The 27124-nt window shown below is 40.7% G+C and overlaps 1 protein-coding gene across 3 annotated transcripts; it reads left to right on the top strand.

Annotated features, from left to right (window-relative positions):
- The first annotated feature begins 2388 nt into the window (after positions 1-2388).
- PYROXD1 (pyridine nucleotide-disulphide oxidoreductase domain 1) lies at positions 2389-27094 on the top strand. Of its 3 annotated transcripts, XM_074871447.1 has the most exons (12): positions 2396-2669; positions 12075-12155; positions 14321-14440; positions 15863-15991; positions 17778-17851; positions 18797-18957; positions 19926-20026; positions 21319-21448; positions 22344-22456; positions 23827-23949; positions 24247-24384; positions 24881-27094. In XM_074871447.1, exons 1-12 carry the CDS (start codon positions 2589-2591, stop codon positions 25127-25129), a joined length of 1500 nt encoding a protein of 499 aa, XP_074727548.1. In that variant the 5' UTR covers positions 2396-2588; the 3' UTR covers positions 25130-27094. The 3 variants fall into 3 exon arrangements, with proteins under 3 accessions (XP_074727549.1, XP_074727548.1, XP_074727550.1); XM_074871448.1 differs by lacking the exon at positions 24247-24384 and having other exon boundaries at positions 2389-2669; XM_074871449.1 differs by lacking the exons at positions 2396-2669; positions 12075-12155; positions 14321-14440; ... (1 more) ...; positions 17778-17851; positions 18797-18957 and adding an exon at positions 19316-19522.
- Positions 27095-27124: the final 30 nt, after the last annotated feature.

Genomic DNA, 27124 nt, shown 5'->3' with positions numbered 1-27124 from the left:
ACTTCTCTGATCCCTTTTTAAAGGCCATCAAATAGTATGTAATTTTCAGTTCAGCTTTATCATTCAATCAGTGGATTGGGCACCTCTTGCCTCCCTCTGCTCTCACTGTCTGAACAATCTTTCCATCTGCTTGAAGAATGGAAGACAGTGAAAGAAAAAGAATTCCTTATATATTCTATAAAGATGTTATTGTCATATTCTGTACATTAATTCATTATTCATGAGTTTATACATTACTTATATTCCCAGACAAAATTTACCATCTCAGCCCAAATCAACAAAGGCCTACAGACACCTGAGGAGCCCAAACACACTTGCAGGAAAGGAAGGGTGATGGAAATACCAAGTCCATCACCACTGGCAGGCAATGTGGTCGGCTTTTCACAACAGTCATGATCTAGCAGGTCTTGCTCTGCGCCAAAGCACAGTGGCCATTTAGCAGAGGATGCAGGGTAGCAGAGACCCAGTCAGCCTGTAATTGTACATTTCATTCTTTCTTCCTTTGTAGAAAAATGATTGTGCTTTACAGATGACTGGATTTCTTCCAGAAGTTCTGTGAGGACTCCCCCAGGTCAATACCCACTCCACCTGCAGCAAAGATTTGGCTACTGGAGTTTGGGGTGGTTATGACAGTCACATTTATATTTAGATATTTATATTTAGATTGTGACTGTCAGATAAGCAAAGTCATGCATTAAAGGTTTTGCAGACAGTGATACAAGTGACAGAGGCACTCTGATGGGGGCACAGTGATTTTCAGAGTTCCTCAGAGAACATTAGGAGTTCTTGTTTAATAAAGAATAAAACCTACTTAATGACTGCCATCAACTTGCCTGGTCTTACATCCTCTGCTACTCCTTTCCAATGCATATGTACTAATCTTGACAAGAAGCATCACAGGAGTGAATTTGCAATGGGTTACTGATACTAAAGTCAAGTTCATTACATCCCTTCCACAAATTAAATTTTATTAATTTGGAAAAGTTTTTACAGATTTGCACTTATCATCTCCTTGCTGTCAATTAAGAACTTAAAAGGTATACTGTAATTGTGAGCAACTATTTTCACAGTCTTAATTTGCCCCACTGTGTCCAAAATGGCTTTTTACATTTTTTGTGAATGAAGGCAGTAGCAAGTTTTCTTAGTTTGCACAAGCAAACACTCTAAATAAGATGAGAATTTCTCCTGTCATTTATCATATATTGCAGAATAAAATCCTTGGAATGCATTCTTATACCCGATGACGCAAGTCTATCCAATTTCTTGCACCGTTTAGGTCAGGTCATTTACTCAGGTAATTTACAATGGTATGGGATGTGTTCAGAGAAGAGAATTTAGTTTGTGACCAAAATGGCCAGCAATCGTCTGGACTGTGAAATTACCTTCAATGCTAGGAAAAAAAGTTACTTCTTAAAAAAAAGACAAAATGAAAGTATTTATAACTAAGTACCATCAGGAAGTGACTGTTTGGAAGACTGATTGATGTCCTGATAGCTACAGGAATGCCTGAACAGTGTCATTTGACACATATGACACAAAATAGTGTCATTTTCTGTGGTGCATGCAATTAGTAGTTTTATCTTTTATAGCTTATTCCTTCCTCCAAGAGGGAAAAAAGCATTCAAGGGCAGTGTTAGAATTAAAATCATACTAATATGCTGAAAACTCTAAGGTAAACCAGACTGCAAAATTTGAACTCATCTCAAGCTGCTCATCTCAACTATAGGCATTGCTGGGCAGTTTATCACATTTCCTTACTTTGACACGCTTCTCATGTTACAGTACCACACTTCTTATCCAAGTCTCAAAAAGGAAGAAACCAACAAAGCCATTTGCTCCGATGTCTGAAGAGAAAACTGAGGATTCACTACTACCCACCCAACCCCTGCAGGGCTCTGCGGGCGGTGGCCTCTCTGAACAGCAGCAGACACCCCGCAGGGAAGCGCCAGGTGCCTCTGTAAGGTGACCCCTTGTGAAGGGAGGGTTACAGGTAGGGAGAGGAGTGTCTCACAAACATCAGCTCCATGTTCATCCTCACACCATGGTCTAAATTATACTTTTAGTATTGTGTCCAAACCTGGTGGGAGGGGGGAGGCCTGGGGGAAATGCCACATTTCCATCTTTCTTCTTCCTGATTTCTGGTTAAGGAATGAAGAAAGGCCTGTAAGTAATCTTTTTTTCTTGAATTTTTATTATAACTATTTGCTATCTGTTCTCTTTGGTCCCTTGACAAAGTCCGTCGAAATCCTCCAGCGTTCAACCCGCGAAGTCCTCACCCCGGCAAGGGGAGAAAGTAAACTCCAAATTAAACAAAAATAAATTGAAAAAAATGAAATCGGCGGAAAAACCTGTTTGGGGGCGGGTGAGCCAGGGGTGACTCACTTGCCCCGCCCCGGCCGTGCCCTGGCCCCGCGGGAGGGGCGCGCCGCCAGCGGAGGCACTTTGGGCGCTACCGCGCGCCGTAGGCGGAGCGCCGCCATCGGCGCCCGAGCGAGGGACGCGGCGGTGGCAAATCCTCCCCGTAGGGAGCGGCGATATTTTTTTTTTTCCCCCTTCGTCGGCGGCGCTGCTCGGAAGCGGGCGGGGAGATGGCGGCTGCCCCCGGCGTTGCGCGGAGTCAGTTCGTGGTGGTGGGCGGAGGGATCGCGGGAGTTACCTGCGCAGAGAAGGTAGGGATGGGGCTCGCGCATGCGCAGACTCCCAGCCGCCGGAGACCCCCCCCCGCGCGGGGGCGCGAGGCGCTGTCGGGCTCCGGCGCGGGGGAGAGGAGTGGCCGCCGCCGCCGGCGTCGCCATGTTGGCCCTGAACGCCAGCCTAGGGCCGCCCCTCTCAGCTTCGGCAGGGGCGGGGGTGTGCTGTCCCCTCTAAGGCCCCGACTTGACCCTTGGGCTGCCGGCGGAGGCGCTCCGGCCCCACCGTGTTCATTGTCGTTTCGGCGGGTCAGGGCCTGTACGCAGGTGATAAGGCGTATGGGCCCTGCCTGAGGGCGTGAGCGCCTTGAACTCGGCCGGCGGTGCGCTGCGTGAAGCCGGCCTCCACGGCTGTGGGGACCACGGGGTCTTTTTGTGTGCTCAGAAACATAAATGGTTTCAGGGTCAACTGCGGAACTTCAGTAGAAACAGTTCATTAGACTTACATCCTAATTGCATAAATATTCTCATTTATACGTTAATTACATAAATAGCCTGATATGGGCATATGACAAGAGGATTAAACATTTGTAACTTGAGAAAGCTGGCATGCTGTGTGCTAGTCAGGATGTCAGAAACTGGAAGGAGCACTGCATGTGTTACTCTTCGTAGCCATAAAGGATTTTACCGTAGCTAGGGTGAAGGCTGCTTTTTATAGAAATACGGCTCTGTTTTTGTTGGATCCGTGTTTAGGGCTGTACACCTGTGGAGATTGTCCAATCTCTTCAACTTTTCGTGAGCTCAAACTCTAAATTCGTTTGTTTCTTGGTTTCAAGGTTTTTGGTGTTTTAAAAGTAACAGTAACTGGAAGTAATTTTGTACCTATAATGTGGAATAAAATGGTGTTGTAGTTCAGTGAAAAATATTTTAGCTGTCAAAACTACAAAGCAGTATAAAGACTGTTTCAGATGCATCTGTTCTCTGGTGATGAAGTGATACTTAATTTCTGGCATATTGTATAAACCACATGCAGACTAAATTATGAAAAATATTGATACTGTTCTCCACCTTTACCAATTGGCTTGTTTCTACTATTTGTTTGAGACTTTTTTCCTTTTATTCATGGTTAATGTAATATGTGGACTCTGGTACTACAGACACTTAAATGCTATATTAATATGAATAATCCCTTAAAAGTTGATTAAGCTTTGCATAATTAAGGCTCTTGTGTATCCTTACGTGCTTGCAAGAACAAGATTTGGATCAATATATAATATTCCTGGAGAATTTTTATTTTCCTGAAAGTGGTTTAGCAATTAGATACCATTCTATGATCCTGTTTCATACAGTTATTTTCAACGTATGTTGGATGTCTATAGCCTTTAAGTTTGCTATAAAAGGAACTAAAATTTATAGTTTTCTTTAAAATGCTTTCTGCTTTTTTCAGAGTTCAGGCTTTGTTTTCTTCCAAAGCTCATACAGAGTGCCACTTATTGCTGTAATTCACACCTCTTTTCTTAGGCTCTTTCCTTCATCATTATTTTTTTTCCTGGAAAACACAAATCAGATTGTTATGTGATGACAGAGACTTGCTTCTTTTTCTCAGCTCTTACTACTGCAGGAAGCACAGTTAGCCATGGATATTAGTGGTCTTCTAGCATACGTTTTCATTCACTAAGTCCATTAAAAGTGGCACTGTGTGTTCTAGAAGTATGTTGTGGTTTGAACTCGGCTGGTAGCCAATCACCACGTGGCCAGTCATTTACTCCCCACCTGGTGAAATAGGGGAGGGATAAAAAAAAAATATTCATAGGTTGAATAAAAAAAATTTAGTAATAGTAACAAAACAACAGTAACAACAGTAAGTCCAAATGAGTAATACACAATTCAGTTGCTCATCACCTGGCGACTGGTACGCAGCCCACCCCAAGCAGCGATCCCAACCGCACCAAAGATCCTGCTGCGCTGACCAGAAAAACAGAAATGAGAGAGCACGTGTCTCCTTTATACACTGAGCATGACATCACATGATATGGAATACTCCAATGACCGTTCTGGGCCCGGCCCTCCAGCTGTGCTCCCTCTCAGCCCAAGGAAAGTTAACTCTATCCTGGCCGAAACCAGGGCAGTCTCCACCCTTATTCCATACTATTGATGTCATGCTCAGGTTCCAAATGCATTCTAAGGAATCACCACCCCTTTCCCAGGTCTCACAGATATCATTCCCTTAGTCTATGGACCATCCTTCCAAAATGTCTCCTGAGTTTGTTTAGTCCATAACTTTGGGTTCCATCTGTCATGAGTCTTTAAGGCTCGAGGAATGAGGTGGAGTTGGCTCGGTTGGTGGAGCAGGAGGCTTTGAATGTGGCAGGAGGATGTTGCGGGGCACCAATTGCAATAACAGGCTTATTTGACAGTTCAATTCACTGGCTATTTTCACCTAAAATCAAATCTCTTTGAGGCACACATCAGACTTCTCCATCCTTCTGCATTACCCACCAAGTGCACCCAGGTCCTTGGGCAAAAGTAATCCCAGGCATGGGTTGACCTTTACCCAAAGCAGGAGTAACCCAGACTGTCTTCCCCAGCATATTTATAATGCACACTACGGGGACTTTATCCCCATCTACAGTATGTAGGAGGTTTGACTGAGCAGGGCCAGCTTGCTTGGCAGATCCTCTGGTATTGACTGACCAGGTGACTTTTGCTAAATGCATGTCCCAGTGTTTGACAGTTCCACCACCCCTTGCTCTCAGTGTAGTTTTTAGCAACCCATTGTATCGCTTAATTTTCCCAGAGGCTGGTGCATGGTAGGGAATTGTCCCAATATCAGGAAGGGTTCTTAAACGATCCCAAGAGCGAGATTAAGACGCAAACAGGGTCAGATGCTGTACAACCTTGTAAGCTTTATTTCGTGAAACACATTGATAACAGCGACAGGACAGAAGGAAGAAAGGAAAAGTCAGAATACCTAAGCAAGTAAACAAAAAGGAGAAGCAGCAATACTAATTATCACCACCACGAGTCTAGCCGCGTCCAGTTGATTTGGTTCCGGTGCAGGCAATGGGGGCAGTTCCTGCAGGCGATGGGGAATGCTGCCACTACGTGTCTGTCTAGTGGCAGGCCATCAGTCGGGTCCCGGTGCAGGGTGGGGGGATCCCACAGGCGATGGAGAATCCTCTACAGGTGATGGGGGGAATCCCCTGCTAGGCGATGGGCAGGGATGCTGCTGGTCCAGTCCCAGTGCAGGCAATGGGGAGAAAGCCAGCAGGCAAAGGCGTCGGCAGGCGAGAGGGCTTGGCAGATGAAAGCTTCGGCAGGCAGAAGCAAGAAGGCATGGCACACGAGAGCTTTGGCAGGTGGCAGCAGGAAAGCTTGACAGGCAAAAGCTTTGGCAGGCGAAAGCAAGAAGCTTCGGCAGGCGATAGCTTTGGAGAGTGATACAGTGAAGGCATGCGAAAAACTACCACAAGCGAGAAGCTTTACCAGAGAGGAGCACGCAGCCCCTTTTATAGAGTCCTCACCACTAGTTTGCTCATTGCCACAGAGCTCATTTGCATATTTGCCACCCCATGTTCCCCCATGTGTGCATGCCCAGATGTCCACAGTGGTCGTACTGGGGGGCGGAGGTCAGCCATTGACACCTTCAGATTCCGCACGTCCCCCTCGTCCCCCGGCCCTGCACGCGCATGCAGCTTTTCAAGCTCCAGGCAGATTTTGTCCTCCCAGCAACGGGACGTTGAGGCCCAACCTATGAAATGGCGTGGTGCTGAAACAGACATCTGCCATCTTACACCACCCTGCGGCTGGGGGGGGAGCTGTGGGGAGGTGGGGTATAATGGCGTAGGAGCAATGCCGAGACAAAACGGCTGACACAGTCCCTTAGAGGAATGTGATATATCGACTCAATACCATGTTCTTTGGCCCAAGTGTCTAGGAGGTTGTTTCAGAAATGTGTCCCATTATCTGACTCAGTCATTTCTGCCATGCCATGCTGCCATAAGACTTTCTTCTCCAGGCCTAAAATGGTGTTCCAGGCAGTGGCATGGGGCACGGTGTAAGTTTCCAACCATCTGGTGACTGGTTCCACCATTGCAAGTGCATAGTTTTTGCCATGCCAAGTTTGTGGGAGCGTGATATAATCAATCTGCCAGGCCTCCCCATATTTATATTTTGACCATCATCCTCCATACCAAATGGGCTTTAACAGTTTGGCTTGTTTGATCGTAGCACATGTCTCACATTCATGGATCACGAGCCCATCTATATGTTGCATCTCTTCCCTGATGGCCTGAGGAGTCATGGGCCCAGCAAGCCATAAATTCACCCTTATGTTGCCAGTCCAGATCTGCTTGAGCCACCTTAATCTTAGCAGCTTGATCTGCCTGTTGGGTTGTTCTGATGTTCTTCAGTGGCCCAGCTCTTGGGTACGTGAGCGTCTACATGGCGTACTTTCGCAACCAGATTCTCTACCCGAGCAGCAATATCTTGCCATAATTCAGCAGCACAGACAGGTTTGCCTCTGCGCTGCCAGTTGCTCCATTTCCACTGCTGTAACCACCCCCACAGCGCATTTGCCACCATCCATGAGTCAGTATAGAGACAGAGCACTGGCCACTTTTCCCGCTCAGCGATATTCAAGGCCAGCTGGATGGCTTTCACCTCTGCAAACTGACTCGATTCACCTTCTCCTTCAGCAGCTTCAGCAACCTGTTGTGTGGGGCTTCGATGTTTCCCCACAATGCGACAGGACCCGTCAGTAAACAGGGCACATCGCTTCTCATTATCCAGTAGTTTATTATATGGTGGGGCCTCTTCAGCTCGTGTCACCATTCCAAAATCTTTGCCTTCTGGCCAATTTGTAATCGCTTCCATTATTCCTGGACAGCTGGGGCTCCGTATTCAAGCCCGTTGTGTGATTAACGCGACCCATTTACTCCACGTGGCATCAGCTGCATGGTGTGCAGAGGGGACACTCCCTTTGAACACCGAGCCCAGCACTGGCAGTCGAGGAGCCAGGAGGAGCTGTGCTTCAGTCCCAACCACTTCTGAAGCAGCTCAGACCCCTTCATATGCTCCAATATCTCCTTTTCGGCTGGAGTACAGCGGGCCTCGGATCCTCTTTATCCCCGACTCCAAAACCCCAGGGGTCAACCCAGAGTCTCCCCTGGTGCCCTCTGCCAGAGACTCCAGGTAGGGCCATTCTCCCCAGCTGCAGTGTAGAGCACATTTTTGACATCTTGTCCTGTCCGAACTGGCCCAAGGGGACTACTGCATGGACTATTTCCTGTTTAATTTGTTCAAAAGCTTGTCGTTGCTCCGGACCCCATAGAAAGTCATTCTTTTTCTGGGTGACTTGATAGAGAGGGCTGACAATCTGATTGTAATTTGGAATGTGCAGTCTTCAGAAACCCACAACACCCAAGAAAGCTTGCGCTTCCTTTCTGTTAGCCCGTGGGGACATAGCTGTTATTTTATTAATCACCTCCATTGGAATCTGACGACGTCCATCTTGCCATTTTATTCCTTAAAAACTGAATCTCTTGTGCAGGTCCCTTGACCTTACCACGCTTTATGGCAAAACTGGCTCTCAGAAGGATTTGGATTATTTTCTCCCCTTTCTCAAAAACTTCTTCTGCTGTATTACCCCATATAATGATGTCATCTGTAAGTGTTGTGGGGCTTCACCCTGTTTCAGTGCAGTCTGGATCAGTCCATGGCAAATGATGGGGCTGTGTTTCCACCCCTGGGGCAGACGATTCCAGGTGTATTGGACACCCCTCCAGGTAAAAGCAAACTGTGGCCTGCACTCTGCTGCCAGAGGGATGGAGAAAAATGCATTAGCAATATCAATCATGGTGTACCACTTGGCTGCCTTTGACTCTAGTTCATACTGAAGTTCTAGCATGTCTGGCACGGCAGCACTCAGCAGTGGCATGACTTCATTCAGGCCACGATAGTCCGCTGTCAATCTCCACTCTCCATTAGACTTTCTCACTGGCCATATGGGGCTGTTAAAAGGGGAGTGCGTCTTGCTGATGACTCCTTGGCTCTCTAGCTGACGAATCAGTTTATGGATAGGGATTACAGAGTCTCGACCGGTGCGATATTGCCGTCAGTGCACTGTTGTAGTGGCAATTGGCACCCGTTGTACTTCGGCCATCAGCAGTCCCACAACAGAAGGATCCTCTGAGAGACCAGGTAACACAGACAGCTGTTTAATTTCTTCTGTTTCCAAGGCAACTACACCAGAAGCCCACTGATACCCTTTTGGGTCCTTAAAATACCCTCTCCTGAGATAATCTATACCAAGAATTCATGGAGCTTCTGGGCCAGTCACAATGGGGTGTTTTTCCCACTCTTTTCCAGTTAGGCTTGCCTTGGCCTCCGATACAGTCAACTGTTGAGACTCCCCTGTTACTCCTGAAATACAAATGGGTTCTGCCTCTTTAAAACTTAGCAGCATTAGGGTGCATTGAGCACCACTGTCCCCTAAAGCTTTTTACTGCTGGGGGTCAGATGTGCCAGGCCATCGAATCCACACGGACCAATAAACTCGATTGTCCCTGTCCTCCGCCTGGCTGGAGGCAGGGCCCCTCTAATGTTGGTCATAATACCCGCTAACAGCAAATGGGTTAGTGTGGTGTGCATGGGTTTCAGTCTCATCATGGTCACTCACTTCTTGTGAATACAAATCATATGTTCTTCTCACAGGATTGTGAGCAAAGTCAACCTTTCTGCTCTGTTTGGGCACTTGATTACTGTAAACCGGAGCAGCATTTCTCCTGAAAGAACCCTGTTTTGTAGTTGGTTTTCCTTCCAACTCACATACCCACTGTTCTAGGAGGTAGGTAGGTTTTCCATCCCATTTCTTCATGTGTTCTCCATGGTCATGCAGACAATGTCACAGGTTCCCCCGTGGTGCGTACCAGTTCTCTTGACTAGAGAAGTGACTGCTCCAAATAGCTGAGATCCTAGTCCATGCAGGTGAGGAGTAGGACATGTCCTCTTTAAATTGCTGGAATTCTTGAGATAATTTCTCCACAGCTACAGTGAGGGGGGAAGAGAGACTTTCTTCATGTTGTCGTAGTCGGTGAGCCAATTCACCCACTCTTGGTCTCTCTTTGTCTCTCCAGTCCATTACTGCTAATGCACTGGCATATGATGATGGTGTGCTCCGTACAAACTTCCGCCACATGGGCCAGGTTCACTGGACTTCATCTGGATCTGTGGGTAGCTGTGCATTATCTGGGTCATAGTAAACCATCTCCCGCACAGCTAGCTCCCTCAGGTATTGAATGCGTCTTTCCATAGTGGTCCACTTACTTGGATGACATACAAAATCTTCCTTGAAGGGATACCTCTCCCTCACACTTGACAGGAGTTGCGTCCGGAGACTGAGATTTTGTGTCTCCTTTCCAATGGCTTTGTCGATGCCCCCTTCCCTAACAGGGATCCCAGCTGCCTCGCCTCCCTACCCTCTAATTCCACGCTACCGGCCCCGCTTACCCAGCACCGGAGCAGCCAGGTAACGAGTTGCTCACCTGGATGGCGGCTGAAATCTTTTCACATGTCTCACAACTCACTCAGGGATAAGGATCAGGTGACTATCACTGGCTCTGCCTCCTCCTCCTGTTCTCGTGATGGGCCTGGTTCGTCATCACCCTGTACACTGTGAGGGGATTTTCTTGTGTATTTCTTCTTATGTATGGGAGCACCTGACACCATCAGTTATACCTAATCTAAATCTACCCTCTTTCAGTTTAAAACTGTTACCCCTTGTCCTGTCACTACAGATGCTGGTAAAAACTCTCTCTCTGTCTTTCTTATAAGCCTCCTTTGAAAGGCCACAATAAGGTCTCCCTGGAGCCTTCTCTTCTCCAGGCTGAACAACCCCAACTCTCTCAGCCTGTCTTCATAGGAGAGGTGCTTCAGCCCCCTCATCATCTTCGTGGCCTCCTCTGGACCTGCTTGAGAAGGTCCGTGTCTGTCTTGTGCTGGTGGCCCCAGAGCTGGATGCAGTACTCCAGGTGGGGTCCCTCGACCTGCTGGACACACTTCTTTTTATGTAGCCCAGGACACAATTTGATATCTGCGCTGCAAGTGCACATTGACAGCCCTTATCTCATTTTTCATCAACCAGTATCCCCAAGTCCTCCTCTGCAGGGCTGCTCTCAATCCATTCATCCCCCAGTCTGTATGGAGACTGTTGATTGCCCCAACCCAGCTGCAGGACCTTGCACTTGGCCTTGTTGAGTTTTGTGAGGTTCACAGGGGCCCACTCCTCAAGCCTGTCAGGGTCCCTCTGGATGGCATCCCTTCCCTCTGACTGCACCACTCAGTTTGGTATTATCTGTAAACTTGCTGAGGGTGCACTCAATCCCACTATCTGTCATTAGTAAGGATATTGAACATGATCATGTGCTTTCCATAGGGTTCTATAGTTTTTCTGAGGCTTACTAGATACAGCAGTGTGTTACATATCAACCTTTTTTCCTATTGTCTGTCAATACAAGGCACACAGCTACAGTATGTATGAAACACATTAGGGATTCATGCTATAAAGTGTGAATTACATTAAGTTTTACATCGCCTTGTTAAATTCATTTATATTTGCCAATGGTATGACCATGTGAATCTCCTTTAAATCAGCAACAAAGTTTCACCCCTCTCACCTTTAGATTACTATGTTAGATTGCTCCTATCTGAGGTACAGGAATACATGTTAGTCCCTTTATAGCTCAGTTGCTCATGTACAACATGAAATACGCTTATTGGTGGCTTATACAACCATTCTGTTCATCTGTAGAATGCTGGTGACATGGAACACTGGGTTTTGTTTGTACTTCAGAGATGAGTGGTTTGTACTTGACAGAACTGATTTATTTTCTGTGACCGAGTAATGCATGTTTGAAATGGGAACTCTTCACTTTGGCATGGGGACTGTAAAAGTCTTGTATTGCTTAGTAGCACTCTGAAGATGATAATCCATTTATGAGTTTATTAAATAACATTTAAAATAGCCAATAGGAATCAGCCCTTCTTCTGTTAAAACAAAATCTGTGAACAATTAGTCACTGCTATGCAATAAAAAAAATGTACGGCCAGCAACTGGGTGTGTCCAGAAATCACATGATCATAGTCTGTTCCTACAGGTGGCCTTCAGAATACTGTGAGAATAGTCTTTTGAGGAGGCATTTATACCATGGCTGTAGTTCTTGGAGATATATTTGTGTGTGAATGAATTAAAATTTTGGGTCTCCAAATTCTGTTCATTTCAGTCGTCATCCTTCCATAATCTTAAGTAGTGTTTATCCGATAGGATTCTACAAGACTAAAGTAATGTAGTAACACAAACTACTTTTCACCAATAATTTTATTGTCTTAAAGTCAAAATCTATTGATGACTGTATTCACTCATCATGATTTCTGCTTCTTTACAAGCTGGCCATGGAATTCCCATCAGAAGACATTTTTTTAATGACAGCTTCTCCAGTTATAAAAGCTATAACCAATTTCAAACAGGTAAGAGAGACTTAGTTTTTCTTGCAGTAAGACCTCTTCAAAAATTTGTACATGTACAGACTAGAACCTAATCCTGAAAATGCTTATGACTTTGAATTTTTTTTCACATTATTGTATCTGTAGTGGTAAGTGTTAGTAGGACTGATGAGATATTTTGCAGTGATTCATAATCATTAGTAGTTGTTGAATATATTCACAACTTTCAAGAAGAAGTAAAACTGGGTACTTATATGGTTGAAGTGTTTCCTAAGTTACTGAAGCTTTATTTCACTGCTCTGTTAATGGGCACTCCCTTTTAAGCACTGAAGTGGTATCTTTGGAAAAAATTGCTTAAGAAATTTAGTCTTGCTAGTGGTTCTCATATACAGTAGTGTGTTTGAGAAACTGGCAAGTAACAAAAAAAGGGATAGCCTTCTGCGAAATCGCCTTCAGCTTTTATCTGCATCTCCAGCAGCTAGTGATTCAGTGCTGGATTCATTGATTCTTTCCTGCTCATTTGAAAAAGAAAATAAAATCCATACATGAGTTCAGATTTCTGGCTCATAGGATCATTAAGCTAGTTTCACAGAGGTGTTTGGATCTTGGAAAGTGCTGCTCTTCTTCCCACTCTGAGGGAACTTTAAACTCTACCATAGAGCATGGAAAGAGTTGAAGACTGGATTGCACAGAACTCAGGCTGCAAAGATGCCAGCCACTAAGAAGTTAGGTTTTACCTCTCAGGGAAAGTTAAGACACTGAGAGCTGGGCTTCCACCTGGCATTTATATTCATGACTCTCTGAAACATGGTATCTAACAGGCGAGGCATATCTCATGACAAGTAAAAACCACTCTGCAGTTTATCTGACAGCCCGGTTTTAACATAATTCCTCCAGGTGTATGAATGCCTAATTTAAATCACTACAGGGGGAAAATAAAGCACAGAGAGATTTGAACAGCAGTTCTTTGCATTTAGTGGCTGTAATTGGCTATCAGCATCTCTTCCTTTTTGCACTGTGGTTTTTGTCCAAGGCTAATGGGATGCCCAGAACATAGCTGAGAGTCTAAGAGCTCTATGTGAAACTGGTAGAGTAACACCCAACTGAAGAATATCTTCTGAGCTTGAGAGTGCTGACATTTACATGTTGCAGAGATGTAAAGTCTGTAATTCACATCAGCAGAAGTTTCAGTATCTGAAGAATAAGGGAATAGCTAAACACTGTTTGAAGGCAGCAGCATCTAAATTTTGGTCATGAGCATCTTAATTTCTCTCTGAATTGCAAGCGTGGTGGGGCTTCTGGTTCTTAGCTGTGTTCCAGACTCTTTGAATGTTCTATAAAGTAGAAGGCCTGGAGGTTGCTGTGCAGCTGCTCCCTTGTAGAAGAAACCCAAAATCAACATAACACCCTTGAATGTTTTCCAAGTTCTGGGTTGCCTCTTTCCCGCCCTCCCCTGCCTCAGTCTCTGAAATACCAGATAGTAACTGTGGATGAGATGCTAACTGAGTAAATGCTTAGAGGTGATCTTGAATCTATTTTGCCTAGACACTTGTACACTTGCCTGCGTACAAGCTGAACAACAGTAAGCCCTTTTCCTGACATAAGGACCAACTACCTGCAACAAAATGTTTTTGAATCATTAGGTTTTTGAAGAAAATGTTACCAGATTTTTTTTAATAGAATAAAAATATTTATTCCATTCAAAAGTGTTTCCATAATTCTTTAAGCTATTTTGACCAAATTTTTTTTTTTTCAAAAAATGCCAAGGAGAGGGCAAGGGAGAACATCATTAAGGTATTTTATCAAAGGTATAACAAACAGAAAAACAGAGTCTTTATGCCGCATCAGGTAAGTTAAAAAGCAGTGTTAACAACTCTAATGATATAGTCTATGGAACAAAACATTAGAGCAGTTAGAGCAGCCATTGGGGTTCTCCATTTTTGCTTAATCTCTAGCTTTAGAATTAAAATTCTCTGTACTACTTTGACTCTTTACATGGAATAGACATGAAAAGATTCTGTATTTAAAAAGGAACTTTTAGCAGTAACATGATAACATGTTTTCAGACAATATGGGCTTTATGTTGTGACTTCTTTACCGGAAAATTAACATAACACATTTTGTTAAAAGCTTTAGAAAAAGAGATGGATAAACGATTTGTATTTCTAAATACTCTCATTGTCCTACAGGTCTCCAAAACACTTGAGGAATTTGATGTAGAAGAGCAACCAAGTTCTCTATTAGAAAAACGATATCCCAATATTAAAGTTATACAGTCTGGAGTAAAACAACTGAAAAGTGATGAACACGTAAGCTAATGTTTTCTCTTTTCTGTGGTTTTTCAAATTATTTATTAAAAAAATAAATCTTAAGAAACAGGTGAATGTTTTGGGTGTGAAATTCTGTTCAAGAACATTCTGGTTACTAAAGTGTTAAGTTACCAAAATTACAGGAAAATACTTCCTAACTTTAATTTTACTTATCACACTATTGTTCAAGTAGGAATATATACAGGGGACAAAATTGTTGGTAAAAAATTATTTGGTAATTAAGAAACCATATGTTTTAGATATAAATTTTTGACACCTTAGTGATATTGCATTGAGTATCTGATTGGAATATCAGGGAAACCAGTCAGTGAAACTAATACTGTATATTAAAATAAGTGTCTGAAAATTTCCTTAGCCCTTGATTGGAGATCTCTGATTCCTGAATTATTGCTTGTTGCTACAGAGACCAGAATATTAACAACTTTATGATACAAAAAAACTCCAAACGTCTTGAAATAACCAGTATTTCCACCTTTTCTTTTGGAAATATGTTGCAAGTATGAGCAGTGTACAGCACGTACAGATCTTTGTTAGTGTCTGTGTCAGCTCAACGTGTTATTTTTCACTTCAGCATTTATCAGAAAGTCACATTCAGATCCAAAACTGGTTTTGCTCATTTTAAGTCAGAGATATTCCAGTTCGATTCTGCTAATATTCTGAATCTAGTGATATTTTTGTATCATTACTATAATGGTGTTAATTTAGTTTTGGTATGTCTCTGTGGACACAAATATTTCATGTATATGGATTTGGAGAATCTTTTGCCAAAAACCTTTAGAAACTCTCTTTGTGCAAAACCACTGTAAACTATTTAGCTTCTGGTTTGGAAAACAACAACTAAGGTCATAAAATATTAAAATTTAAGTATTGCTTGTTGCAGAATGTTGTAGCTTGTTTAATGCCTACCCTTTTTCTTCAGCAAAGAACAGAATTTACGATCTTTCTAAACTGGATTCTAGCCTGTGCCTAGTTAAGTTAACACAGATCTACCGTTGCTGAAATTTTTAAATGAGATTCTTAATCGTTAATACATAGTAGTGCATAGGTCTACATCTATTGGTGGGTTGGAAGGGACATTTGTCACATAGAAAACCTGTTCTTTTAGCACAGACAGTGAACACAGAGTGCCACCAAGTGGTAATCTTTATATTTGATCTTTCTTTGAGTGCACAGTGTACACTTTCCATTTTATGAGTCATATGTCATATGCTTATGCTTGTAGGTCTGTGGTGAATGTAACGGAAATGAATGACACACAATCAATGAGAGTATGAAGGCTTGCTCTTTAATAACGTGGTTATGGTTTTTAATATCTGCAAAATACTATGACAGTACGGAAAAAATGCTGATGTTCTCTTTGACGTCTCCAATTGTTTTTTCTTCTCTCTAAATTTTTAACAGAAAATTTTCACTGAAGATGGGAAAGAATATATGTATGAAAAACTTTGCCTGTGTGCTGGAGCAAAACCAAAATTAATTTTTGAAGGAAACCCGTATGTTTTAGGAATCCGGGATACTGACAGTGCACAGGTAAATGTTTTGGACTTATTGGTGTATAATATGTTCCTTCTTCCCATGCAAGATACCAAAAATGATTGCAGAATGAAACGGAGAAACACAAGATGATGTTTGTTACTATACATCCTTAAATAGGAACATTTTCAGTAGCAGAGAAATAGTCTTAAAATACCATTAAATAAATGTATTAGTCACTAAATTTATTAAGTTTATAGATAGATCATAGGCAGTATTTGTAACATGATAATCTAGAATAAATGGTATCCTTTTACCCTACAGGCAGAAGCCAATCTGAAAATATAAACAGGAAGTAGGCACCAGTAGCAGCTTCCGTGAAAAGGTGTATCTGGTACATGGTATGAAGGGCTACTTCTTACAGTGAAGTTCTACTGGAGCTTCTCGTTGTACAGAAAACAGTTACAGTTATAGTCAAAGATATAGAAAAGTTTTCACATGAGGAATGACTTAGTCTGCATCTTGGAAGTAGAAAGTGAGGTTTCACTGCTCTAGGTCTTTAGAATTAGAGGAGACAGGATGAAAGTGAACACTGCTTCTCCATAACATAAGAACTGTAATTCATCAAATGGAGTTTGACACTGAGAATAAAGAAGGAGTTACTTTTCCCAGCAGACTGCAGTGAAATACAAAATTGTTGTTTGTTTTGGATGTTAAAACTTTACCCGAGTTTAAAAAAAAAGAAAAAAAACAAAAGAGAGATAGAAGAGGGAAGGAAAACCACACAAAGACAGCCCTCAATAAATTTATCTTGTCTAAAATGAAAAGAAGGATGCCACCTGAGTGGCACTAGTGGTGTCTGGAACCTGTGAGGGTGTTCCAGGATAGTATTGTCATGTGCTTTGTCATCTTCTGATGGTCTTCCCTATGCATCCACCGTTGACCACTGTGGGAAACAGTAGACTGGGCTATCATTTGTCAAGACTGATGTTGAACTTTGAATGAGGCTGAAAATACTTGTTTCTGGTTTTTTGTTTGTTTTTCTCTAATTGTGATTGGTTGCATTCGCTAATCCCCTCTGATACAACTTCAGTATCCTTCTTTGAAGGGATTGAAGGACTGCAGCTTCCGGTCTTTTACAGTGTAGGTTCTCTGACACAAATAGTCAGATAAACTGGAAGCATGGACGGACAGATTTTCATGTAATTGCAATAGTTAGTTGGTCTGATAGTCATTATTCTTGATTGGTTTGAAAGAAAATACTTGAAGTATACTGTGATCTAAAAAATACTATCTAGGCTGTAAGATGTGATTTGGAGACTTGTTTCTTTCTGAAAGTTTTTTGCACAAATAAAATTGGTTCCCAGATTTGCTACAAATTATTTTTTAAGTTCTTGATTTCTGATCAGGAGTTTTTAAATTCAAAAATTTCTGTAGCTTTGCCTTTTTAATGTTATGCAAATTACTGTGGAAGTTATGCAAATTGTGATAAAACTGGATGAATAGCCATCACAATGCTAATGATCTCTAGGATAGAGAAAAATCTCCTGGATTCTGTTAAGGACTGTCAAATTGGCTTAAATATAATTACTTAACTGCTTCTGTCTCAATTTGAGACTTGCAAAGCTGTATCGGTAACTTCATCCCTTAATGTGATCAAACTTTACAGGTTTCATTAGCTTCTGTAACAGATCTTAGCATAAGAAATGTGCTTATTAGTGGAAATTAGTCTGAGAAAATCAAAATAAGAAGACTAAGCAAGAAAGTATTGAAAAGGATATTGATCAGTGTGAAGGAGTATACAATCTAAGTTGTAATTGATTTGTTTCCTTTCTTAATGCAGGCTTTTCAGAAGAATTTGGCTCAAGCTGAGAGAATAGTAGTGGTAGGAAATGGTGGGATTGCACTTGAATTAGTGTAAGTAAATGACTAAATTTTAAAGATATATATGCAAATAAAATCTTTAACAGTGCAATGTTAAATCTACTGTGCATGACTTTGGGAGAAGGTTGTCTAATAGAATTGTAGCTCTTAAAGCATTTAGAGCAAAATCGATTAAAATAATTGTTTTGCAGTATAGTAGTGCTTACTGTCATAAAATTCAATAAGCTTCAGAAGAAGCTTTGACACATAGATATCAAAAATATACAGCATTTTTCTGATTTGACACCAACAGATTTCTGTTAAGACTATTAAGGGCAATATTTAAGTTCTAAAACTTGTTTGACATGTGGAGACAGAAGATGTAACAGGAATAAAGAGGGACCTTATCTTGCACCCAGCCTAATTTAAGTTGATAGAGCTTTTCAAGTGTCTGGCATGGCCTTTGTCACAGGTAGGATATGGAACCATGTGATCCTGCAGCCTGCTAGATTACAGAACTACCTGTATTATGCAATTGTATGGTCTTGTTTTGTGTTGCAGGGAATCACTTTTTCACTTTCACTAAATTGTCCTCTGCATGTCTCTACCTGTTTGTGTTCCAGGTAGTACAAACAAGGTCCAAATCCCTATTCTTTGCAGTGGGCAGTCTGGCAAAAACACACATGTTTTTCATTGTGGGGAGCAGGAAATAACTGTTATTGTTATAATAAATTTGAACTGCCTTCCGTCACCCTGTGCCCCACTTCAGTCAGGGTTGTGCTGGTATGACTTGTCAGCTTGGAAGAGAGTTGTTGGGGTTTTTTTAAATAGGTTACTTATGTAAATATTTAGAAGTGTAGTGGATTTGATAGGTTTAAAAGTCTTGGATCCCTTATTTCTAGCTTCTGGAATGAAACCTGGCATGCTTCTAGCTGTGTTGCTAAGAGTCAGATCCTTTTCAGGTAGTCTTCGCTTTATCCGTTGTTTAAATGTCCACAGGTATGAAATTGAAGGCTGTGAAGTAATCTGGGCTATCAAAGACAAAGCCATTGGGAACACTTTTTTTGATGCAGGAGCAGCTGAATTTCTCATTCCAAAGCTAACTACTGAAAAACGAGAAACTCCAATTGAGTGTAAAAGAACCAAGTATACAATGGAAGGTACGGTGTTTTACTCTCCTAACACTGCAGCAGCAATATTTAATATTAAAGACAGTCCTAAGATCAGTTAATTTAAGAGGCTGTAAATAAGGTTTACTGTTATCATCAATGGTGTTTCCTTCTTTAAAAAGAATCCAGAATTTATGTAGACACATGACAGCATGTAATAGTTACCTACAAACTATAAAAAAAAGGTGCTTATCTTTATGCCAAGTTTACATTTCATCCTGTGTTCCATCTGCTGAAGAACTTGTTCTATTTTCTGTAATATTTTAATGTTTTTCTGAATTATGTCAGCACTATGTAGGAAGGAACTCTCCTGTAATAAGCCATTGGAGGATGAGATGAAACCTCACAGAACATTACTACAGATGCAGTGAAACTGCAGTCTTAACAACAACAATTAACTAGGAATGTATGAACAAACATTATACAAACATATATATGACCAGAATAATAACAAAAAGAAGAGCATGGTTGTAGACTGCAGGTTGGAAGAATAAATTGTAAAAGAGTCAGCCTAAACTTCACGAAATGGCACCCAGCATTCTTCATATGTATCATGGTATGTTAGAATTTGCACTTTGTGCAACAGAGGGGACAGTGCACATTCAATAGCACATGGACATTGGTTTAAATATTAGCAGTGATATTAAGCAACTAAGTCTACAGTGGGTCTCCAGAACCCTGGTGCAGTTGGGGTCTGTCTGGCTATTAAGGGCCCATGCAGGCACCTAACAGTGGCATGGTTGTTTTGGAGATGAGTGAAGTAATGAAAGCTGTGAAGTTGAAAGTAGATCCAGAATACTGGCTTGGAGTCTGATTTGTCTGCAAATTAATGGGGTTTGGGTTTTTCTTCCCTTTTCGCAACCAGGTCCTATTTCTCTTAATTGAGAATCCTTGTTCTGAATTCTGTGGGCAATGAAGTATGCACGCTAAATCTGATATTCTTCATCTCTTTCCTTCAGGAAGTGAGGAAAAAGAAGGACCTATAGCAGCATCTGACAAGTTGGGCAGTGCCTTAGGCCCCGACTGGCATGAGGGCTTACATCTTAAAGGGACTAAAGAGGTACGGTCATAATCTTGCTTACACATTTGTTTATATATTGCTTTAAGTGGATAAGGAAGAGTGCAAAATGTCACATTCGGGATTATTAGAAAAATAAAAATAAAATGTGCTTGAACTGATTCTCCTGTTCTGTCAGAATTAAACAGGAAAATATGTTAACACAAATAAAGTAATTTTCTGCTTCAGGAAAAAGGTGACTAATCAGATCCACTGGCACGGTTTTAGCAATTCACCCTTCAGATTGAAACATAGATGTTGATTTGCATGTTTCTGTAGGAGGAGTGTCAATCCTAGCTTTAACCAGAAGCAGTGGTACCTCTGTTGTCCTGATTTTAGCTGCCATACATACATTTTCTTATGTGAAAAATAGGACAGTAGGATTTTTACAGAGGTACAGGAAACATCAGTCTCCTGTCACAGCAGATAATGAAATGCAAAAGCAGTAGTGGACATGAGCATTGTGAAGAGTTTCATGTTTGAAATAAAAATCCTCCCATTTCATAGTTTTTTATCAGGTTTTTATTTATTAATTTCTTAGCTGTTAAGTGTTTACATCTGTTACACGCATTTAAAGAAAAGAACTTTCAAAGGTGATCAGTCATAGATTCTAAAGAAATGGCTTTACAATACCAACTAAAGGATGTTTAGGATATTCAGCAGATGAATCAGTGGTATTCTGGCTGTTGAATGCTGTGGAAATAAGTTTGTGTAGTGGAGAATAAAACTGTTCAAGGCCTGAATCCACAAAATAGTTTAGAGAAACAAGTAGTTTTCCAACTTCTGTCTAGAGCTCAGAATAGGAGTAAGTGGTTGAAACACGGGTAGATGGAACAGGCTATATTTTCTGTTTCTTTTTACATCATTTAGAACATAAATTTATTGTTGTTATCAGAATTTAATTCATGATAGAAAAATGAAGGTTTTGAAATCCTGAAAGATAGAAAAGATGAGTTTGCTTTTTTTTATGTTCTGGTAAGTCCTGAATTCTCTTACTGTAAACTCAAGGGAACTTGAATATGTTTTCCGACATGCTGGAAAAATCTAAATTGTGATGAAATTTCAAGGAACATCAGGTATCTGCTGAAAAAGCAGGTAAATTGCCATTTGCTATGGTAAGATCTGTGCCAAAAAAGGAAAAAGTGTGGGAACTCAGCTAATGTGTCATGCTTTAGGAGGGGATATATGTTTGGTTTTTTCCCAGTTTAGTAATGTCAATTTAGGTGAAGGTATACTTGCTATTAAAAATATTATTATTGCTAATTATGTTTACAATTTTGGCAATCTTTCTTTAGTTTTCTCATAAAGTACATATTGAAATACTATGTGAAGTAAAGAAAATACACTTACAGCAAGAATTTATACAACTGCAACGGACTTCTTTGACTTTTCCTAAGGAAGAGAAACATGTAGAACTAGATGAGGGTAAGTGCCAGTGCTGATTAGAAATAACGTGTTGAAGATAAAACAGTGCTGGAGCATGTGTGATCTTTTTTACTGTTTTAGAGCAATTACAGATTTGGAAAATAAATCCTTTATTTCTATAAATTCAGCTCTAGCAATTTATAGTAGTTGACAATTTGATTTGTGGGCTACGATTAAATTACAAAATGTTATGGGTTAGACCCTTTTTCCACAAAGTCACCTAAATCCTGTATGCAGAATATTCCCTCCGTGTGACAGTCCAATAAAACCAATATACATTAATAGTGGAGTTAAAACAGATGCAAAAAACCCCAAAACATTTAGTGTCAAAACTGAAGTAATCCTTCAAGGAAAGTAGAAGAAAATATCACTTGTTTCATTAATAATTCTATCTATAAATTCCACTGAATTAAAATTAATATTTAAAATACTATTTTAATAGCCAGTTACTTCCAGCATAAGATTCTAGGAAGTTGTATCTCTGACGTTCTTTTTGCCTTTGAGGCATTTCCTGTGCATTTGTAAATTTATATATAAAAGAATATTTGGCAATTACATACTTCAGAGAACATCCCACAGGTCTGAAGCAGTGGCAGGACACAGTATTTTCCCCCTACAAATGAGGGCTTTGATTTAGGAAAATTCTAGAGAAAGTTAATAGTAGACTTGTAGCTAAACTCCAAAATATCTTTTTTTTTCTAGTCCTGAGTAAAGGTAAGAATTGTTATAGGTAACCTCTGATTATTTTTTTTCTTCTTTTTTATTTTTTCCTACCTAATAAGTTAGATATCTCCAAAAGATTTTTTTTTCTTTTTATTTTATATCTTATTATAAGACATAATTAATAAAATAACTGTTGGTTACATTCTCAGGGCAAAATTTTCCCCTTTTTCAGTGCTATGGCCTGTATATGTGGAATTAACTAATGGAAAAATTTATGGATGTGATTTCATTGTCAGTGCAACTGGAGTTGTGCCAAATGTTAAACCATTTCTTGATGGCAATAATGTAAGTATACTGATTTCTTTTGAAGTTGAAGATTTTTTTTTAAAGTATGGTGAAAAGCTTTTTCAGCTGGTTTATGCTTCTATTCTGACATGAAACACTGATTGCTAAAGGTTTTATATGTTGTACAGCATTTCAAAATAATGCAGGTATGTTGGTATTGGTAATACCCAACATGATAAAAATGAATTTCATTTGTGGTCTTGGCTTACTGTGTTTTTCATCAAAAATCCAAAACATACAAGCCCATGCAAGTTACCATGAAGAAAATTAACTCTATCCCAGGCAAAACCAGTACGTTGGGGTATTTGGTGTTTTGTGGCTTCTTTGGATTAGGAAGTAAAATGCTATCTTCTGAATAGAGCAGAAGAAAATTATGAAAACTTACATCTGATGTTGAGCCATGAAATATTTCAAGGCCTCTGTTATAAAATTAGGTTAGGAATTAGGTATTTGCAATCGTATTTTCTGGCCTTGGTAAAAATACAAAATTAACTCCTAAGACTTAGGTGTCCCTGTAACATATGTAGTGTGATTTGAAATCTGGCAAGCTCTGTTACTTCCCTGCATAGGTATCAGTAACAATATTTTTAAAACTTACACCATGTTCTAGAAATAATGCTTAATGCTTTGTATCTTACCATGGAGGTCTTGCCACTCTTCATAGTCTCACATTATATAATTTTATTCTGTATATAATGCCATTTTAAGCTTTTTCTTTTTTTAATACACAGGGTTTGAGATATTTTAAAGGATATTTGAAGGTCACTTGTAAAATGCAACACCGATCTGTTCTTAAACTTGGTGAGAAAAGAATGCAGAGATTGCTAGGAAATTCTGCTTTTGTAGGGTAATTTTGTCTTTGCTTATTTGAGGGATTCTAGGTTTGGTAAGATTCAGGAAAAATTCTGCAGGGGGCAGGGTTGCATTGCAATATGGAGAAATAATACTTGATATATAGACAGTTGTGAAAAATCCTTCATTATGGCACTCTTCAGGGGATCTGTTTTCTTTCCTTTAAGATGGAGTCTTGAGAATGTGAGGTTTGAACAACATGTTTCTCTTGCGGTTATCAGTCTTTCCTAATGGAGTCAGATTAGATGGGAGAATGAATAGCCATAAATTGTTTACTCCTTTTTCTCTGTTGCTACATGGCATCCAGAAGAGGATCTTGCTGGGTTCCCATAGTATTTATTCATACAATTTTATATCTTCAGATGTTTTCATTAAGCAGAATAGTGAATTTATTGACTTTTTTTAGGAGTCTGCCATTAAAAAGTAACAAATGAGATGACTGCTTAACATGGGTGAAGTTGAACTACTTAAGTTTAAATTACTATTTTTCTTATTGCTGATCTGTGCAAATACTTTAGTTTGCTGTAGGTGAAGATGGAGGTCTTAAAGTAGATAAACACATGCGCACATCCCTGCCAGATATATATGCAGCTGGCGATATCTGCACGGCGTCGTGGGAACCTAGTCCATTGTGGCATCAGGTAAATAAATCACACGATTGTGTGCTCAGCAGCAGTCTAATCTACAAAGTAAATCATGAACTATTACACAGATGGGAGAAAGTTTAATTGAAGCAGAAACCAGTGAACAAGTAGATAATCCTGGGTGTGTTGATGACAGATAATTTTATCTATGTGGCTGAAAGCTAAGCTGTTAAGCCTTTCCGAGTATAATGAAAATATGTAGTATGCATTGATGAGAGCAGAACAGTGAGTGTCGGTCATGGCACAGTGACATGTATCTGTGTTTTTAAATGTGTTTGGGTTTTGTTTTTTTAGATGAGACTGTGGACTCAAGCTAGGCAGATGGGATGGTATGCAGCAAAATGCATGGCAGCAGATACTTTAGGAGAATCTATTGATATGGATTTCAGCTTTGAACTATTTGCTCACGTTACAAAATTTTTCAATTACAAGGTAAATACAGTCTAACAGTCTTAAACCACTAACACATATTGCTTGCCAACACTGAGCAGATACTTTAATATTGACAAAACACTTTTCTCTGTATAATAATTAATCTTAGTTTAGATTTTCTCCATTCATATTAATTTGGAATGCTGAAACTGAAGAGGGCAAAGATCTTTACAGATATATTGCAAATTTCAGTTGGTGAATGACAGCTGATCTACTTTGCATTTCTATATATATTCCATTTCGTTAAGTTTTTGTTCATGGATAAATGCAACACAGTTCAGGGTGATAACGGGTTCATTATTGGGTTTTGTGTATATTTCAAGGTGAATATTTTTAATTCTGTTGTGGGTTTCCAAGCCAATGATGGGGGGAGGTTCCCTAGAGACAAATATTTTCCTGTTTACATCAGTCTTTTGAAGCATAGAACTGTTTTTAGCAGAAATACTAAAAGCCACTGCACGTTCTTATGAGTGATTTTAATTTTTCCTTCTGTTAGGTGGTGGTTTTGGGAAAATACAACGCTCAAGGCTTGGGTTTAGACCATGAACTGATGCTGAGATGTACCAAGGGACAAGAGTATGTTAAAGTAGTGATGCAGAGTGGCCGAATGATGGGAGCTGTGCTGATCGGTGAAACGGACTTGGAAGAAACCTTTGAAAACCTAATTTTAAATCAAATGGATCTTTCAGCCTATGGTGAAGATCTCCTGAATCCAGATATTGATATAGAAGATTATTTTGATTGAACAAAACCCCATTTCCATTTTATATGAAGTTTTGACGCCAAGTAATATGTCTTATAAAACTGCTTCCTCAGGATTACCAGAAATGAGAGATAAATGCAATTCCTTATTAAGATTTTGTGCTGATCTTGTCAAAATACTGACCCGCAAATTAAATCAATCTGCATAGAAATGCAGCAACAAAAGCAAGTGGATTAGTGTTGGTAGAGTTACCATCTAGATTAGATAAGCATAAAAGAACAGGGCTAGAACAGTCTTAAAATGTGGGCTTCACTGTGCTGTTAGGACAGCACTGCAAGGTAGCCTTCACTTTTTAAAAGTAAATAAAACATGTTAAATCCTGTGCTCGTCTCGTAGCTCCCTTGTTCCCCAACACTTGCCAGGGTTACCAGAGCCTGGTTTCTCCATGGCTCGCTGCTCTGCATGTTTCTCCTCTCAGCCAGGGTGCCTTGATGTGCTGGTCTCCTTACCTCACTTGGGCAGCGTCAGTGCGGCCAGGGTGGGAAGGCCCCTGCTCCTAAAGCCACTTGCTCAGGTGAACGTTTACAAGGCAGTCACACAGTGTGTTACCATCCCACTAGCACCCCTCCACTGCTCAGGCCTGTGACTACTTACGACAGGTTTCAAGACTCCTGTTCCAGCTAAGAGTCCCATCTCTGTTGAGCTGGCTCAGATTAACAGAGGACATCTTGAGGGCACAGGAGAGCTCTCACTAACTGGAATGGGGTCTGAAATATATGGCAAGATGGATGCCTTCCCTCCACCCACACCCCCCCCGGTAACTTTATTTTTGAAATTAATGTATTTTCTACTCAGCTAAGTACAGAACACACAAACTTTTCCTGGATGAGGTGTCAGTTGAGAGCAGCTTTTTTACTGCTCGTCACTTCAGCTGTTCAGGTGCTGTGATAGCGCTGCCCTGGTGCCTCCTGTCCAATCTCCAGCAGGATCCACCTGCGGTGTGCTCCAGGGAAAGGTTAACGCAACGCCGCTGGCGGACGGCGCTGCAGTGGTCTTCCCTGGCAGGAGCCTGGGGAGCAGGCTGCTGTATCCAGCCCATGTGGAGGATGGTGCAGGATGCCATTTTGAATGAGAGTCCCATATCCCCCTGTGAATCTTAATAGGCAGCTGTTAAAGTCACTTAACGAAAACGTTCATGGGGACTGTGTTAGCCACTTTCTGCCCTCTCCTCATTCCCACTGCCATGCATATTGGTTCCAGGAAGGAATTTTTGCAGGTACTAAACTCCAATTTGACTTGTGGTAACTAGTGACAAACTATCTTACTAGTAAGTTTTAAGTGGGGGTTTAAGGTGTTTGTTTTCAATTGTAACAAACTCCCTGACTGTTTTGTTACACAAGATGCACTTTAATAATAGTGATGTGTATGTACAGGCTTGCTTCAACCAAGTTCCTTCTTTTTTAGTTGCTAGGCATAATTTAGTGCCTAGGTGATAAAGCCCAACAATTTAAGCTATTCCACAGTGTCATCCATGGACAGAGGTTGTTTCATCTTAGCTTTTGGTTTTGTTCTATAATTGCTACTTGGAAGTTGCTGTTTATTTAGGGTCAAACTGGGAACAGTTTGTTGTATTCCACTAAATGCAAAGTTGGCAGCACATATGGAGACTTCTCCCAGAAAAATCACTCTTAATTATTTTTTAAGAGAATGTCAGTTTAATTAAATCAATTAATTCCACACACTTGTGGCAAAGGTTTCAGTTGAACAATGGGTGAAATACTAAGTGTTAGTCACTGACAAGATTCTACCAGAAAAATAAAGATGAAGAGCATGTTCTTAATCATGTTTGGTTTATATTTAAGTTGGTATACAGCTAAATGTCTGTGGGGGGATCCAAAATGAAACCTACCAGAACTTGACATTTATAATGAGTTTGAATTTGCCTTACTGATCAGTGGCTGCTAAGATTTAAAATAAATAAATAAATAAAGGTAGCATTCAACCTTATGTGTGCCTAAGCAATGCTTAAAGTCAACA

The sequence above is a fragment of the Strix uralensis genome, chromosome 5 (genome assembly GCF_047716275.1).
Source record: "Strix uralensis isolate ZFMK-TIS-50842 chromosome 5, bStrUra1, whole genome shotgun sequence".
NCBI classification, from domain to species: domain Eukaryota; kingdom Metazoa; phylum Chordata; class Aves; order Strigiformes; family Strigidae; genus Strix; species Strix uralensis.
This window is presented reverse-complemented; position numbering and strand designations above follow the sequence as displayed.